Genomic DNA, 18,254 nt, shown 5'->3' on the forward strand with positions numbered 1-18,254 from the left:
GCCTGGGGCTTTGTCTCCCTTAAGGGTCAACCTGTTGCCCCAAGCTCACAAGAAAACAGAGTACTAATTCCTGCAGTTTTCCTCAAAGTTTTTTTCTGCCCCTACTGCCTTTTCCTCCTTCCCTGCCAACACAGCATGCCTAATTCAGCCCCTTGCCCTTGAATGAGCTTTTCACCTGCGCATGGGAGATTGCATTGCAAACTCAACTGGGTTCTCAAAAAAGAGTCATCTGCACTGCCCAATATGATAAATTTATAGAAAGATGGTCCTTTTGGAAACGAAATGTGGATTATAATATTCTTTACCTCCCTCTAAAGGTAACTTTGCAAAGGTGGGGAGGGGAGAATATACGGGGTTTTTTATAAGTTTTTATTTTTCCTTTCCCATTTTGCAAAAAGTCTAAATAAGAATAAGAATGCTTCTAAAAGAATGGAATCAAGGAGAAAATAATAGTGGCTGGGCTCTGTGAATGGATCTGTAAGCTAAATGGATTGTGGGGGTTGTAATGGGATACAGAGATTATTGCCTCAAGGTTTCTGATTCATATCATGCTTGGGGGAAACAGGATTCAGGAAAGGTGACTCACCTGAATGAGGCTTTCAAGGACTGCTTTAAGAACCTGATGGCAAGCTTTTCATTTAGTGTCCATTCGTAATGGCTTTTGAGAGAGTGAGAGAGAGACAATATAAGGTTGCAGTTTCCTATATCTCATATCGCTACTCCAAAAACTGGGAGCAAATCTCAAAATGTAATGTAGAGTTTTGTTTTGCTACTGAATAGCTGGTTATATATTATTATTATTATTATTATTATTATTATTATTATTATTATTATTATTATTATTAAACCCAGTTACCATTTCCCTCTCAAATTGGATCATTTCACATGAGGTGTCATCTATAACCTGACAGTTATTAAGATTCTCAGGTTCTGTAGTTCAGGGAAAATAACCTTAAAATACTAGTGACAAAAAATGGCAACGAATCATTCAGTATGGATTGCAGAATATTTCCAGAATAAATGTTGCTTCAGCAGCACATACACTAAAATTGGAATGATACAGAGAAGATTAGCAGGCTAAATGTCATGCAGGGTTCTGGGAAGGGAAAATGCATTATATTCTAAGATGTTGTGTTATTCTGTAGTAAGAGATGCACATTTCAAGTCAGAGTTGGCAGATAGGTGTTTCTTGAATTGGGGCAGGAATGAGGCAGCAGTAGCAGAGCAACTTAGGGACGCGGGTGGCGCTGTGGGTTAAACCACAGAGCCTAGGACTTGCCGATCAGAAGGTCGGCGGTTTGAATCCCCGCGACAGGGTAAGCTCCCGTTGTTCAGTCCCAGCTCCTGCCAACCTAGCAGTTCAAAAGCACGTCAAAGTGCAAGTAGATAAATAGGTACCGCTCCGGCGGGAAGGTAAACGGCATTTCCGTGCGCTGCTCTGGTTCACCAGAAGCAGCTTAGTCCTGCTGGCCACATGACCCGGAAGCTGTCTGCGGACAAACGCCGGCTACCTCGGCCAATAAAGGGAGATGAGCGCCGCAACCCCAGAGTTGGTCACGACTAGACCTAATGGTCAGGGGTCCCTTTACCTTTACCTAGCAGAGCAACTTACTGTCATGGTGTTTACTGGACTCATATGTGAGCCCTGGATTTAAATCAGGTGAATGGAGTCCATAGGGGTGGGGTGAATTGAGATAACACAAGATAAGACAGATTGGCAATAAGGTATATTATTATTACTTATTCAATGTGCATACCGGTCTTCATCCTAAAATCACAGGGTGGCCCACAACATAAAAAATACAAGTTGAGAACACAAAATACATCATAAAAATAGGAACAAAAATAAACCAATAACCCCCTCCCAGAAACACATTTAAAAGGCTATATATTGAAGATGAGGCAGTTCTCTTGCCCATAGATACTCATGACTTTTTTTATCAATGCATAGTCAAGTTGTGACCTCACTTATTTTATATATGCTAATAATTTAATACAGTGGTTCTACAACTGTGGTCTAGGACTGCTGGTGGTTCATGGTTCATTTCAGGTCCTTGAAACTGTGCTGAGAATATCGGAGGAGAAAAATTCTGTGGCATGTCCACATTAAGTATTCATATTTATTTTTAATTATATTTATACTGCTTCTAAGTGGACTCCGGAGGCTCTCACAAGATTTCAGATGCCCCCCCCCCGAGATTTTGTAAGAACCTCCCAAAGCAAAGTAAGCAACCCTAGCACTTAAAAGCTCTCTGCCTTGCTTGGGGGAGGGGTGGGGGGGTAAGAACCATTCAGCGTGCCTTCTCTGAAATAAAAGAAACAATACTGTTAAAAATTATGGCATCTAGCACTGCCATTACAATTACTAGAACAGGCAGAAAAAATTCTTAAGTCCGCTGAAACACTTGAATTTTTTCAGTTGGTTCATCGGGGGGGGGGGAGTTTGGGAACCACATATGTATTTGATATACGGCGATGTGGGTTAAACCACAGAGCCTAGGGCTTGCCAATCAGAAGGACGGTGGTTCGAATCCCCACGACGGGGTGAGCTCCCGCTGCCCCGTCCCTGCTCCTGCCAACCTAGCAGTTCGAAAGCACGTCAACGTGCAAGTAGATTAATAGGTACCACTCCAGTGGGAAGGTAAACGACGCTTCCATGCGCTGTTCTGCTTCACCAGTAGCGGCTTAGTCATGCTGGCCACATGACCCGGAAGCTGTACGCCGGCTCCCTTGGCCAGTAAAGCAAGATGAGCACCGCAACCCCAAAGTCGGTCACGACTGGACCTAATGGTCAGGGGTCCCTTTACCTTTACCTTTACATACTACACAATATGGGAACGCAGGTGGCGCTGTGGTCTAAAACATTGGGCTTGTCAATCAGAAGGTCGGCGGTTTGAATCCCTGTGATGGCGTGAGCTCCTGTTGCTCGGTCCCTGCTCCTGCCAACCTAGCAGTTCGAAAGCACGTCAAAGTGCAAGTAGATCAATAGGTACCACTCCAGCAGGAAGGTAAACGGCGTTTCTGTGCGCTGCTCTGGTTTTGCCAGAAGCGGCTGAGTCATGCTGGCCACATGACCTGGAAAAACTGTCTGCGGACAAACGTCGGCTCCCTCGGCCAGTAAAGCGAGATGAGCGCTGCAACCCTAGAGTCGTTCCCGACTGGACTTAACTGTCAGGGGTCCTTTACCTTTACCTTTTACATACCACACAACAGACCACAAAATCTCAGAATCCTGTGTTTAATATATATTAGCGAGAGGGTGCCCTTGTGTCTTTCATTGAGGCTGGTCTGAAAGGGACACTGCAGATGGCGGGGAGAGAAACGTTGGTTTGTATTTAAAGGTACGCATTTGCCTAGTTCTGAGAAGCTGCAAACCACAATATGCCACCAGTTCAATGAAATATTCTTGAGAATGGCAAGGCCTGCTATTAAATCAGTAGGGTATGCAAGAGTAATTCAAATGCACCTGGTCCAGTACACCCCAAAGCTCCAGATTACTCTTATTCGGTTGTAGCTTCCTATATAAGTGGCTTGTGTTTGCTCATTATGCGTACCAATTATCAGATGAACTTACACATTCTCGTGTTTAGAGGGGATAAGACTTTGTGGCAGGGTGCTACTAGCAACAATTCACACAATCCTGCATTGGCCTTTGGAATTTGTGTATGCTTGGGAGCATTTCATGGGTGTTAGCATTCTGGGCCACGCTGACAATATTCATTGCAGAGGCTTGAGCAACCCAGCTTTTGTCTATAGTGCTTTCTATATTTAATGCTTCAGAAACGCTCAAGATTGGTTTTGAGATGATGATTTTTCTGTGGTGTATTTATGAGATCTGAGACATAGGATGATGGTTGCAGGAAGAGAATGAGCACAGGATTTCAAGAAATCAGCTAAACTGAATATCAGCAGAGATAATTTTATAATTTCTAAGTGCTATTGTCACCTTTTTGAATTACTCTGTAAATGACAGCAGAGACTTGGGGGGGGGTTCCTATTCATCTTAGAACCCAATCGCAAGAGCTTTAGCTCTAACAAGGCTCATTCAATCTACCCATCCTGTGGTGGTATCCAGGATCTACAGGTTACAGCCCCCAACCTCCCCCCATCAGCACTTCATTTGAGCATTGGGGAGAGCGTTAGTATTGCAGCACCCCCTAATCAGCTGCTCATTCACCAAAGGTTGAGTTCCAGTGAAATCATTGGGGATTACTTCTTCGTAAACCAGCACAGGATAATTTAAGTAACTTGAGAATTGTCCGTCTTTGACCAAATACTTCACCATACATTAAAATCAAAAACATTAAGAAGCTTCATGGTTCCATATTCTGTGAACAGCCCTGAGAACTGCAAGTATAGGGTGGTATCTAAATAATAATAATAATAATAATAATAATAATAATAATAATAATAATAATAATAGTTGAAGGCAGTGGATTTTGCTTTCACTTTGCTATTTGTAACAATTGTCCACTCATTAATAGGTTTGAAGTTGACCTGCCCAACAGCTTATTTAAAGGAAGTGGTGTTGGACCACTTAGTTTCTAAGAAACGAAGTGGTCTATGGCTGTAATGTTACAAGAGAATATGAGAAAATGGTTATTAATAGGTAAAAATGTAATGTTAAAATATTTTTTTAAAAATTGAAGATTAAGATGATTGAAGAGGGGGGGGTTGTTGAATTAACAATTTGAGTTGGAATACAGAAAAGGGAGGTGTGAGGAGATCCGGGAAATAAGCAAATGAAAATATGTGATGGAAAGACTGAATTGTTTTTAACTATTTCTATTTTGTATTTTTCTTTTTTTTCCTTTTCCTTTTGTAATTTCTTTTTTGAAAATCTCAATAAATATTTAATAAAAAAATAAAAATAAAGGAAGTGGTGTTGGGGGGGTGAGTGTTTGGATCCCTGGGCTCTCACTTGTGGGTGTCTCAAAGCTCCGTCCTCTCCCCAATGCTTTTTAACATCTATATGATACTGCTGGGAGAGATCATCAGGTGGGTTGGGCTGGGTGCTCACCAGTATGCGGATGATACTCAGCTCTACCCAATGCTATTTTTCTAGAAAAAGAGGTGCCAGAGCTCAGCATTATTCTCTTGGAATGGCAATGGTGCCCACCTGAGAGGTGCTGGAGCTGAGCCCCGGTGAGCTCCGACTGAAAAAAGCTCAAGTTCTACCTTTCTTTAAAATTGGAACCAGTGAAGGTCCTGTGTGAGGGTGTTGAGGCGGTTGGAGGATGGATGGCCGCTAAAAGATTGAGGTTGAATCCTGACAAGACAGAAGTACTGTTTTTGGGGGACAGGGGGCGGGTGGGTGTGGGGTACTCCCTAGTCCTGAATTGGGTAACTGTGCCCCTGAAGGACCAGGTGTGCAGCCTTGAGGTCATTTTGGACTCATAGCTGTCCATGGATGCACAGGTCAACCTGTGTCCAGGGCAGCTGTCTACAAGATCCATCTGGTACTCTGGTTAAGGCCCTACTTGCCTGTGCACTGTATCACCAGCGTAGTACATACGCTTTCCAAGAACAATTCAAAGTGCTTGATGTTGACCTTTAAAACCCAAAATGGACTCAGCCCTGTATGCCTGAAGGAGCATCTCCACCCCCATTGTTCACTGAGGTCCAGCTCTGAAAGCCTTCTAGTGGTTCCGTCACTGCAAGAAGAGAGGAGAGGGCCTTCTCGGTAGTGGCACCCACCCTGTGGAACACCCTCCATCTTGGTCTCACTAATGTGGACCAAAAGAAAGCAGAGCAAGACGTTTTGCACCAGCTTGGCTGCAGGAATTGCTGGAAGAACGCAGTACAGGGCACCATCCAACCGTCTTAGGGCTCCACTCCAGATTTGTGTAGGATTTACTCCTCAGCTTTTTACTTCTCCTGAAGATATCCCACAAGGCACTGGAGGTTTATGATTAGAATTTTCCTTCTCCTGCATGGGCTATATTCCCAGGTTGACAAGCCCCATCTTCTTGGCCATTGCATCTGCTATTGGTCTCATCCGCTCAAATTGCCGACGCCTGTCTTCACATGCAGGGAAAGTCCCTAAGTCACTGAGGATTTGAGACCCATCGGCTACCCTCACCTGGTTTAGATGGCCAGTTGAAGCTGTTCCCAAGGTGTGGCTGCTGTCACATGCTGACAGCCTCTAGGAGCCACAGGTGAGAGCTGAGTGCAGGGTAGGGACCAAAGGTGGATAAACTACCCCAGATGGAGCATGGGTCCCCTGCGAGAGGTACTACATGGATCTTTTACAGATAGGTAGCCGTGTTGGTCTGCCATAGTCAAAATAAAAAAATTCCTTCCAGTAGCACCTTAAAGACCAACTAAGTTAGTTCTTGGTATGAGCTTTCGTGTGCATGCACACTGTGTATCTGAAGAAGTGTGCATGCACACGAAAGCTCATACCAAGAACTAACTTAGTTGGTCTTTAAGGTGCTACTGGAAGGAATTTTTTACATGGATCTTTGCAATACACACAAGTTGGCTGCTTCATCCATGTTCAAATCAGCATTCACAAGCAGCACCATCAAACTGGAGCTCTGGCTGGCAGGGCAACCCAATAACTCCTGGGTTCCCAAGATCCCCGTGGCCTTGAGATGCCCAACCTTTCTCCAAATCTGGTCCTACCATCCTCAGTACATAATTCTTTATGCCTGTGACTACTTTCCCTGGTACACCCTGGCATCCTCCACTTTGCCATCACTGCCCAGGCACATACTGCCCCCCTCGTTAGAATACCATTGTGGGCTGAGGAATGTGCTTTCAGGGAAACCACGTGCTAAAAGTCTGCCTTCATCCTGTTATGTGGTTCCGTACTGGACTAGTCAATATGACGCCCTTTTTAGAAAGCTTAAGAGTTCCCATCATCAGTCATCCAATCTTTGGATAATTCCCAGCAGCAGTTTCCTTTTTTGCAGGCTTTGTTCTCAATAGCAGCTCGGGAAGAAAAGCCACATTTGCCTTCTTGGCAACTCGGCATTATTTATACCCCACCCTTCCCGGTTTAAAAACAGGGCTCCGGGCGGCTAACAGCAAATATAAAACATTGATTAAAATGCTACTTAAAAACAGCATGGAATACAACATAAAATGTAGCATTAATATCAATAAAATTCAAAAATTCAGGGGACATTTTCTGGGGGAGGGGGAACCCCAGTCAGTAGACATTGAATGATCACCAGGGCTAACTGGCCAAGTTGGTCCTACTAGGGCCAGCAAGGAGACCAGGGAATAATTTAAATGTGGGGTCCCAGAAAGTGTTTCTTCATAGAAGAGGAAAGGGGGAAAGGGAATAGAGGATCAGGCTAATTCAAATTGAAGGCCAGGTGGAATAGCTCTGTCTCCTGCAGAAGGAGATCAAGTCCTGCAGGGCCCTAGTCTCATGGGACAGAACATTCCACCAGGTTGGAGCCATCACTGAAAAAGCCCTGGCCCTGGTGGAGGATAGTCTGGCTTCCTTAGGGCCCGGGACTTTCAAGCTATTATGGACCTTAGGGTCCTCTGCGGGACATACTAGGAGATGCGGTCCCAAATGTTGCATTTCAGATGCAATTGATGCATTTCAGATTATGGCTTTGGGCAGAATGAGGTGGCTATGGCCCAGTGACTAATTATATTAAAGGACTGCATTAGTAAATTATTTAGGGGCTGAAGTGTTTACCTCGGTATTATTAAAACCAGAGTCTCTACAAATAAGGCTTTGGCTCAGATGGATGTGACAGCTTCTCTGCAGATGGCATACCCAACCAAGAGTTTGTGTTCTAATGTGTGGTTAAGCTATTTGTTACATTAAGAGAAGTGCCTTTCTCTGCTGAGTGGCAGAAAATGCAGACAGAGATAATTTATGTCTTGTTCAGCTTAGACACAACAGTCACAGCAATAAAAACAGAAAATGAACAGTGTTGCTTGCATGAGACTCTGCAATCGTGAATATTTATTCACAGGCTCAGGCATCAGTAATCAGAAACATCTTTTTTATTTTTCCCGTGCAGCAATTGTTGAAAATCCAGGAAGAATTAAACAATAAAAAGTCAGAACTTGAGCAAGCAAAGGAAGAGCACATGCAAACCCAGACAATACTGAAAATTCTCCAGGACCAGGTGAGTGTGAGCACCCTTAGCGGAGTTGGGTTCATTGTGCCTCGGTACTGAAAACCTGGCCCGGTGGCACTTGAAATTAGTGCAACACGGATTTCATTGTCTCTCTCTTGTTAATCACATACGATCCATGTCCTTACAGTTGTTTGCATATGTAACTGGTTTTAAAGGAGCACACAGTAGAGTTGAAGAAGACAGTGTCAAGGCATAATGGAGCCCTGCCTCTGTGGCAGCGGGAGATCTTTAATCTCATCCCTTGTAGCACATTTTCCTCCGCACAGATACCAGCAATGCCTGAGTGTTTTTCTATCTGAAGACAAATGGATTTGGGGAAAGCTAAATATGCCGGAAAAGCAAACGTATTTCAAATAAAACAGCCATTTCTTTGAAGACCAGTAGCGGGTAAAATGAGTTTAGCATCTCCTGTCTCATTCATGCAGATGCATGCGTGCAGGAGAGTGAATCATGATGACAGCAAAAGATCCCCAGTGTTTCTCTACACTTCCCCAACAGTGGCAGGAAGCAAGCCTCTTATAAACCTAAGGATTCTGTTGGAGACAGTTTTCTCTGATGCTGTATGATGCTGAAAAGCATGCTCCAGGGTGAGATAGTTAAGTCTGTAGTAAGGGGAGAACCTAATGATTCTGGAATAAAGTATTGGACACAGTTACATACAGTGGTACCTCGGGTTATAGACGCTTGAGGTTACAGACTCCACTAACCCAGAAATAGTACCTCAGGTTAAGAACTTTGCTTCAGGATGAGAACAGAAATTGCGTGGCGGCGGCAGTGGGAGGCCCCATTAGCTAAAGTGGTACCTCAGGTTAAGAACAGTTTCAGGTTAAGAACGGACTTCGAGAACGAATTAAGTTCTTAACCTGAGGTACCACTGTACTATGTTCATGTGCTATATTGGTGTTGGAAGTTTAGAAGTGCTTATACAGTGGTGCCTTGCAAGACGAAATTAATTTGTTCCGCGAGTTTTCTCGTCTTGCGGTTTTTTTCGTCTTGCGAAGCACGGTTTCGGAAAAGTTTTGGCAAGAAATCATTCAAGATGAAGGACCAAGGTTCAAGAGTCCAAGATTAGTAGCCAGAGTACAAATCTAAGCAGGCTGGACCCTGCATGTTTTAGATTGTATTCTCTGTTGTGTTCCATGGGGAGGAACCACAAACATAGAATACACATGTCCTATAGAAAGTCACAGGTTCAGTCCTTGGCATATCCAGGTGAAGGAATCTCAGAAAGCATACTCAGGAATCAAAAGTTTTGTGTCTCTTTTGTACGTAATGTATACTTCTTTGTGCATTCTGCAATTTCCTGGGAAAGACCTCTCATTTCAGATCTTGGAGAGCTGTGCCATTCAGGAGACATTACAGTGGTGCCTCGCAAGACGAAATTAATTCGTTCCGCGAGTTTTGTCGCCTTGCGATTTTTTTCGTCTTGCGAAGCACGGTGTCGGGAAAGTTTTGGAAAAGCTTCAAAAATCACCAAAGTCTTCAAAAACCTCAAAAAAGGCTACCACACCGTGTGCTATGAGTTGCTCCTCGAAGTCAAGTCGCAACTGTATTAACGGTGTAAAGAAAAAGGAAACAATACAAGGGCTGCTTTAATCTTTATTGATGCGGAGAAAGCATTTGACAACATTTCTTGGATGTTTATGAAGAAAAACTTGAAGGGGATGGGAGTGGGACGGGGGTTTGAAAATGGACTAGAAGCAATTTATTCAGAGCAAAAAGCCAAGTTGATAGTGAACAATGTGGTGTCGGATGAACTTCTAATTGAAAAAGGGACACGACAGGGGTGCCCTTTATCCCCTCTGCTATTTATCTCTGTTCTGGAGGTATTGCTGAATATGATTAGGGAGGACCAGTTGGTGCAAGGTATAGAGGTCGGAGCGAAACAATACAAACTGAAAGCCTTTGCAGACGACCTAGTCTTGACAGTACAGGAGCCAGTATCTAGTACAAAAAGAGTTCTGGAACTTATCCTGGAGTTTGGTCGGGTGGCGGGATTCAAGTTAAATAAACAAAAAACTAAGGTTTTGGTCAAAAATTTGACACCTACAGAGATAGAGGGGTATCAGAAAGAGACAGAGCTAAGTGTGGTTAAAAAAGTGAAATACCTGGGGGTATACTTGTCCACCAAAAATTTAAATCTTTTTAAAGATAATTATGAAAAATGTTGGTTGGAAATTAAAAAGGATTTGGATATTTGGTCAAGATTGAAACTTACCTTGTCAGGCCGAATCGCAGCTATAAAGATGTGTGTTTTGCCAAAAATGCTATTTTTATTTCAAACCCTTCAGGTCGTGGACAGAATGGAATGTTTTGGAAAATGGCAGAAGGATATTTCTAAGTTTGTCTGGCAGGGCAAAAAGCCCCGAATAAAATTTAAAATACTAACCGACTCAAAAGAAAGAGGGGGGTTTGCCCTGCCGGACTTAAGGTTGTACTATGAAGCTGCAGCCTTCTGCTGGTTGAAGGATTGGTTCCTGTTGGAAAACACTGATGTCCTAGATCTGGAGGGGTTTGATAATGTGTATGGCTGGCATGCATACTTGTGGTATGACAAGGCGAAGGTTCATAAACTGTTCAAAAACCATATTGTCAGAAAATCAATTTTTGCCGTCTGGATGAAGTACAAGGATTTATTAGAAAACAAGACCCCGAGGTGGTTATCACCTGTGGAAGCCAAGATCTCAAAAAAAAAGCCCAATATGGAGGCCTATTGGCCAAAATATTGGGAACTGATCGAAAGAGTTGGAGACAATTGGAAGCTCCAAAGCCAGGACAAATTAAAAGGTAAGGTGCGAGATTGGTTACATTATGCTCAAATTCAAGAGGTATTCAAAATGGACAAAAAAGTGGGTTTCCAGTTGGAGAAATCGAAACTGGAGACGGAGTTACTAGAACCAAAGATTAAGGTACTTTCGAGGATGTATGACTTGCTGCTTAAATGGAACACACAGGATGAGACAGTTAAATCTGCTATGATAAAATGGGCACAGGATGTAGGACACAACATTATGTCTGAGGACTGGGAAAGGTTATGGAACACCGGTATGAAATTCACGGCATGTAGTGCCTTGAAAGAGAACATTATGAAAATGGTATACCGGTGGTACATGACCCCAGTCAAGCTGGCTAAAATATACCATCTTTCTGATAATAAGTGTTGGAAATGCAAGGAGGCAGAAGGGACATTCTTTCACCTCTGGTGGACCTGCCCGAAAGTAAAGGCCTTTTGGGAAATGATACATAATGAGTTGAAAAAGGTATTTAGATATACCTTTTCTAAGAAACCAGAGGCCTTTCTTCTGGGCATGGTGGACCGGAAGGTGCCAAAGAAGGACAGAACCTTGTTTATGTATGCAACCACAGCAGCTAGGATTCTCATCGCTAAGTTCTGGAAAACACCAGATTTACCCACACTGGAGGACTGGCAGACGCAGTTGATGGACTATATGGAGTTGGCAGAAATGACTGGCAGAATCCGAGATCTGAGCGAAGAAACTATGGAGGAGGACTGGAAAAAATTTAAGGACTATTTGCAAAAACATTATAAGTTGTTTGAATGTTAAGATAGCGCACGATTAAGAAATGTTATGTTTCCGCAATTTATTTTAAGAAATGATAAAGTAAGTAATGATAGAAAAAACGAGAAATATTTGAAACAAATTATTATGTTTATTAACAATGTCAAAACTAAATTACAATTTTTTGAAATTGGTAACATAATACATTTAAAGGTATAATAAGATGGGAAACAAGATAACAAATTGCTGAACTGGCTAGAACAATGAATGCAATGCTGAGAGGATGCGAGGAGGTCCAAAAGTGAATTGCTGAAAGATGTTAAGGAAGGTTTCATAACATTTTTTCTTGTTTTTATTTTTCTTTATATATATATATAAAAAATGTTTCTTGCATGTTGCCATGTAAACAAATTTGTTAATCTATGAAAAGAAACGCAATAAAAAATCTTTTAAAAAAAAAAAAGAAAAAGGAAACAAACTTGCAAGCCCATAGGGAAAATCGTCTTGCGAAGCAGCTCAAAAAACCAAAAACCCTTTCGTTTTGCGAGTTTTCCGTCTTGCGAGTCATTCGTCTTGCGAGGTACCACTGTATTGTCAAGATTGCCATTGTCCATATTCTTTTCTCTCTCCAAGACGGTCAGACTAGCCAGGGAAGGGATAGCCTGCCATGTGTATAAATGTGTCTGCCCCACCCTAAATCTGGGTGACAGGTATTTTAAAAAATAAAAACAAAATGTGCCTCCTTCAGGCAACTTTCACTAGTCTGGCCCACTTCCATTATCTGAGCCATGCCGGAAGAAAAATGTGTGGGGTGACAAGAGTCCAGGAAGGTACATTGTGGAAGAGAAAAGGTTCAGCGCATTCCATTGTCAATAATGGATCCCACCCACTGCTTTAGGGTAGGGACCAAATATGGCTGGCTGGTTCACAAAGACTCAACAGAAATCCCTCATTTTATGCTGGGAAGAGGTAGTCATTTGCAAAAGGTGTTTTGGCTAGCAATGAAAGGCAGCTGCGTCTTTGCCAGTTTGGTGCCAGAACTCAGGCTACTAATTACTTTCAGCATTTCAGAAGCCAAACAACGTTTACCTGGCAACCATGTCCCTTGCATGGAAGGCCCACTATTTCCCAGCGTAAAATCCAACTCAAGTTTGTCCTGTCACCTTTCAAGCCCTTTGCTGCACACCTTAAACTTTTAGATGATACACTCTGTGGTGTACAAGAAAGGTCCCACAATCAAAAATATTGTAATTTAATATCATCATCAATCTGTATTACAGTCCAGAGACCCAACAAATCGTTACAAAGCAATGCACAATTCATACAGCCTACCTCCGGGTTAAACAAGCATTTTGTTCAAAAGATAGGGATCATTGGTTCTTGCAACCACCGATAAAAACTTTGCAGTTCTAATGTTCTAGCATTTGTCTGGTCTTCCAATAGGAACCTGACATAGTGAGCCTCTGATTTTCCCGGGAAAGGTACCAGCAAGGGTAATATCCGTTCAGCCCTGGCTTGCTCGTATTTCGCACAGTGCAGCAAAATATGTTTTATGGAATTGATGTCTTGAGCACATGAGCAAAGTCTTTTCCATTCCTTTCCTGAGATATTCCTTTCCTGAGATTTTCATGTTTTGTGTTCCAACCCCAGGGGGAAACACATGCCCATGTCCCTCCCCAGAGGAGAGGATGGCAACCCCTAAACATTCTTCTCCTGGCTTGTTAATCTGAGATCAATGTAAGTTGTTCGTTGCAGGTGTTGAAGTCTTAAGTGGGTCAACACAAATCTTGCCTGTTACAGGCACTGAACAACGTAACAAGAGCTCTGCAAGGTGTGTTGCCTATTTCCAAAGCTTGAGGAAAGAGACGACAGATTTTTTAAGACAGCAAGGAAAGCCAGAAACTGCACTTCCTGTAGGCAACCTCATTGCCTCACGATATAGCTGTGGTTTCAGGCAAGTTGTAATTGGTCAACTGAGAAATTGCCTGCATAGAAAAGGGCTGGGAGTTAAACATTATGTCATTGTAGTTGGAGCCATTTTAACTGAAGCTGATAAAGCTTTGTAATTTTGGGATCTAATTGAAGTTAATTCATTCTTGATTATCGAGAGATTAAGCAGCTGCCTGAATTAAACAAGGGACCATGTTTGATAACTTGCCTTAATGACGCAGCCAAGGACTTTCACACGTGCTCTCAGCAAAGCTTAGTGGACTCTTGCAAAGATGCCGTTCCTAATACTGAAATCTGAGCATCTGCAGCAATGAACCTTCTATATTATCTAATATTCCACAGATTTAGGCAGGGGCATTCTTGCACATATTTAACTACAGGGTATGCAATATTTTTTAATTGCTGTCCATTCATTCTCCTTGTTAAGGATCTCAATTGTTTTGTAATCTGTTGGTTAAAACCACATTCATTATACAATCCATTTGTTAGGATAAACAGTCTGGGGGTAAGTATTGATCCAGCACTGAAGTGCATTTTCTTTTCTTTGGTTAATATGCCAGCTGGGACCTTTTTGGGATGGAGACAGCTTGGCCAGCTGTCTAGACTACTGCAATGCATTGTACAAGGGGCCACCTATATAAATGGTCCAGAAACTGACATTGGTCCAGAACAGGGATTCAAGATTATTAACGTATTTTTCACTCTATAAGACGCACCAGACCACAAGGCTCACCTAGTTTTTGGAGGAGGAAAACAAGAAAAAAAATATTCCAAATCTCAGAAGCCAGAACAGCAAGAGGGATCACTGCGCAGTGAAAGCAGCAATCCCTCTTGCTGTTCTGGCTTCTGGGATAGCTGCGTAGACTGCATTCGCCCCATAAGACGCACACACATTTCCCCTAACTTTTTAGGAGGGAAAAAGTGAGTCTTATAGAGCAAAAAATACGGTAGCTGGAATGGGTGTTTTGACTATATGGCCCTTGTGCTTTTTACCAGCACTGGCTCCCAGTCGATTACTGGACTGCCACCTAATTTAAGCCGCTGAAAAACCTTAAAGCCCTAAACAGCTTGAGACCAGGTTAGCTGAAAGGGCATGTTCTCCCATGTATACTTACCCAGACTTAATACTGTTTCTTGAGGGCCTGCAGAGGCAATCCTAATAGCCCCAAGATGGGCTGGACATTTTTAGTATGCAGACCTAGTGAAGCTGGTGGCTGGGAAACATTTCTCCACCTCCGCATCCAGCACCAGTTTCCAGACTTCCTGAAACTGACCACTTGAGGACTGAGCAGGAGCTGCTAGCCCATCAGGTCACAAGGTTGGCCTCCAGGAGAACTCTAACAGGATTTACCAGCTTATCTGGTAAGCTAATACGCTGGTAGGAGGGGCCAGCAGCAGCTAGGGAGGCCGACCACCTAGATATTCTGCAGGATGGACTACCAGCACTGGCAGAGGAAGAGGAGTGTGGGGGGAGCGCACCGCCCCCGGCAGTGTGATCCCAGTGGTAGTCCATCCCCCCCGCCTGCACTTGGCGCCACACCCCCAGGACACACGCCAGTACCGCCCCCCCTGCTCTCCGCCACTGACTAGAAGTGGGTCTTCAGCCAACAAGAGAGAAAAACAATATACAAAATCACAAAATCTCCCTCATCCATGATCATTGGCCGTGCTAGCAGGAGCTGCTGGAGTACAGTGGTACCTCGGTTTACAGATGCTTCAGGGTACAGACGCTTCAGGTTACACACTCTGCTAACCCAGAGATAGTACCTCAGGTTAAGAACTTTGCTTCAGGATGAGAACAGAAATCGTGCTCCGGCGGTGCGGCAACAGCGGGAGGCCCCATTAGCTAAAGTGGTGCTTCAGGTTAAGAACAGATTCAGGTTAAGAACGGGCCTCCGGAACGAATTAAGTACTTAACCCGAGGTACCACTGTATCTGGAAGGCTACAACATCCCCATCCCTGCCCTTTTGCCTTCCCTGAATGGCTACCCTGCTTCCATGGTGTGGTGTGGTGTGGTGTGGTGTTTTCTTTTATACAGTGGTACCTCGGGTTAAGAACTTAATACGTTCTGGAGGTCCTTTCTTAACCTGAAACTGTTCTCAACCTGAGGTACCACTTTAGCTAATGGGGCCTCCCGCTGCCGCTGCACGATTTCTGTTCTCATCCTGAAGCAAAGTTCTTAACCCGAGGTACTATTTCTGGGTTAGCAGAGTCTGTAACCTGAAGCGTCTGTAACCCGAAGTACCACTGTACTTAGAAAGATTTCCCTCTCTCGCTTTCTCTCTCAACGTCTTGTAGTCACACGGAATCTGAGAGATCATTCTGTTTGCAACCGTTTGGGATCTAAATGAGCTGCTCTTTCTTCCTGCAGATGTTCCCCTGAGAAGGAAGCCTATCGTAGCATGTCAGCCTTTTGAACCAGCCAAAATATATTGCTCAAAAGTAATCATTAGCTAACTGCAATTTAGCAAGCAGCAACTTGCAACCACAGCAAAGTTTCAAATTAACAGCAAGAGGAATGGAAAATGCAATCATTTATTACTCATAAAAGCCAATTTTACATACTTTTTATGCCCTGAGACTGCTTTCTAATCTTATTATTTAAAAAATAATGATCCTGTCTCAGAATTTGCTTCCTTTTATTGTTTTTATTTTCAGCTAACCTATTAGCTTCAAACTAGTTCCAGCAAAAGCTGAAACTATATGTTCCATCTGTTTTGCTCATTGGGAGCCTTATAAAAAGCAGTGCTCCAAATAAATCAACAATAAATACATGAAATACTCCAGTAAAAATAATAATAATTTTTTTTTGTCTTCACAGTTAAAAAAAAACACCAAGGAGTTTGCAGAAACTAATGGTCGTGACGAATCTCAGGCAAATGTAGGTGCAACTTTGTATTTCTTTGTCAAGACCACATGCTTACTATTTGCACTCTGAAATAAAAGTAACTGCATTGAGTTAATGGCTAGGGAAACACCTGCCTTTCCTTGGAATCATAGGTTCACTTCCAAGCATGCTTATTTCAAGACAAATGAACTGAATTTCCCAATCTGCCTTTTGGAATTAACACGTCTCTGGTAAGAAATGGCTGTCCTGCTTTGTAGCATTCATCACAACAAAGCTTTCTTGTTTTTCACTACTGAAAAATGTATGGGACCTAGAAGAATTGTGAAGAATGAAAAAAACAAAAACCTGCAGCTTTCAACAATGAGTTTTCAGAATCCTAGGGTCCCCTCTTTAATTCTCACACCCCCCAAAGCAGCTTTCTAGACCTCGTAGTAGCAGTGAAGTTTCAGGGCCTAGTTACATTTTAATTATTCTGGTAAAGGTAAAGGTAAAGGGACCCCAGACCATTAGGTCCAGTCCTGGCCGACTCTGGGGTTGCGGCGCTCATCTCGCTTTATTGGCCTAGGGAGCCGGCGTACAGCTTCCGGGTCATGTGGCCAGCAGGACTAAGCCGCTTCTGGCAAACCAGAGCAGCACACGGAAACACAGTTTACCTTCCTGCCGGAGCAGTACCTATTTATCTACTAACACTTTGACGTGCTTTCGAACCACTAGGTTGGCAGGATCAGGGACCGAGCAACAGAAGCTCACCCCGTTGCGGGGATTTGAACCGCTGACCTTCTGATCGGCAAGTCCTAGGCTTTGTGGTTTAACCCACATTCTTTCACAACTTTCTCAGGGCAGTTTACAATAATGCATTAAAAACAATAATATAGTAATGGAATACAGGCAAGAACACTTACAAATCTAAAACAACAAATGGCAGAGCAGAAATGGCTTGTGGAAGCCATTTGGAGCAGAGATGTGCTGGGATGTCTTCCCCTTCTCCATTCCAAATCCCTCTCCCCAAATCTGCCTTTCCCAGGAAAAGGATTGATTTTGTTACATATAGATGCAACATGCAGTCCTACCCTTAAAATTGCTTTTCTAAAGACCTTGAGCTGAGTTGCTTGCCATCCATACCTGATTTTCTGCGCAGGGGGATTCCTGCTTCCTATTTCCTCCTTCAGCTGCTCCCCATGAGACAAGGACTGAGGAAAACAAGAGTGAAGACGAGTGGGACTCTCTTCCAGGAGATCTGTCTGTGCTTGTGAGCAAGTCACAGATGAACATGATAGCTCTGCAGTAGCACCCACAATCCCTGAGGCAGACAGAAAATCTGGCCACCTCAAACCCTTCATCCTCTGCTTGTATGGATGATGATGATGATGATATTTATACCCCCATCTGGCTGGGTTTCCCCAGCCACTCTGGGCAGCTCCCAACAGAATATTAAAAATAGAATCAAACATGAAAAAGCAGTTTAATTTATGATAAAACCATTTAAAAGTTGGAACATAATATCTGAGATTTATAAAATAAGAATGGAAGTAAGGTAACAAATTGCTGCATATAACTACATGAATGAGAACGCAGGGAAGGGCGATGTGAGGAAGTCTTAAGATTATGAAAATATGTTTTATGAATAACTTTATTTTATTTGTATTTTCCTTTCTTATTCTTTCTTTATCTTATAATCTTACTTTGACTTTTTCTGTTTGTTATATGGTGATGGTACTTTATGTGTTTGGTGGTTTGTTTGTTATTTAAAAATTGTAATAAATATCTTTTAGAAGCAAAAAAAACCCAAACCTTCCCTAATCAGGGTTGCCTTCAGATGTCTT

General features: G+C 42.9%; 1 protein-coding gene across 8 annotated transcripts in view; it reads left to right on the forward strand.

Moving 5' to 3' along the window:
- ENOX1 (ecto-NOX disulfide-thiol exchanger 1) overlaps positions 1-18,254 on the forward strand; it is a 294,079-nt gene that overhangs the window by 264,828 nt on the left and 10,997 nt on the right. For all 8 annotated transcript variants that reach the window (XM_081206412.1, XM_081206405.1, XM_081206409.1 and 5 more), the window contains 2 exons: positions 7,992-8,099; positions 16,405-16,464. In XM_081206412.1, the coding sequence (XP_081062538.1) occupies positions 7,992-8,099; positions 16,405-16,464 (168 nt within the window). The remainder of the gene's footprint in view (positions 1-7,991; positions 8,100-16,404; positions 16,465-18,254) is intronic.

The sequence above is a fragment of the Podarcis bocagei genome, assembly GCF_964188305.1.
Source record: "Podarcis bocagei genome assembly, chromosome: 8".
Lineage (NCBI taxonomy): Eukaryota > Metazoa > Chordata > Lepidosauria > Squamata > Lacertidae > Podarcis > Podarcis bocagei.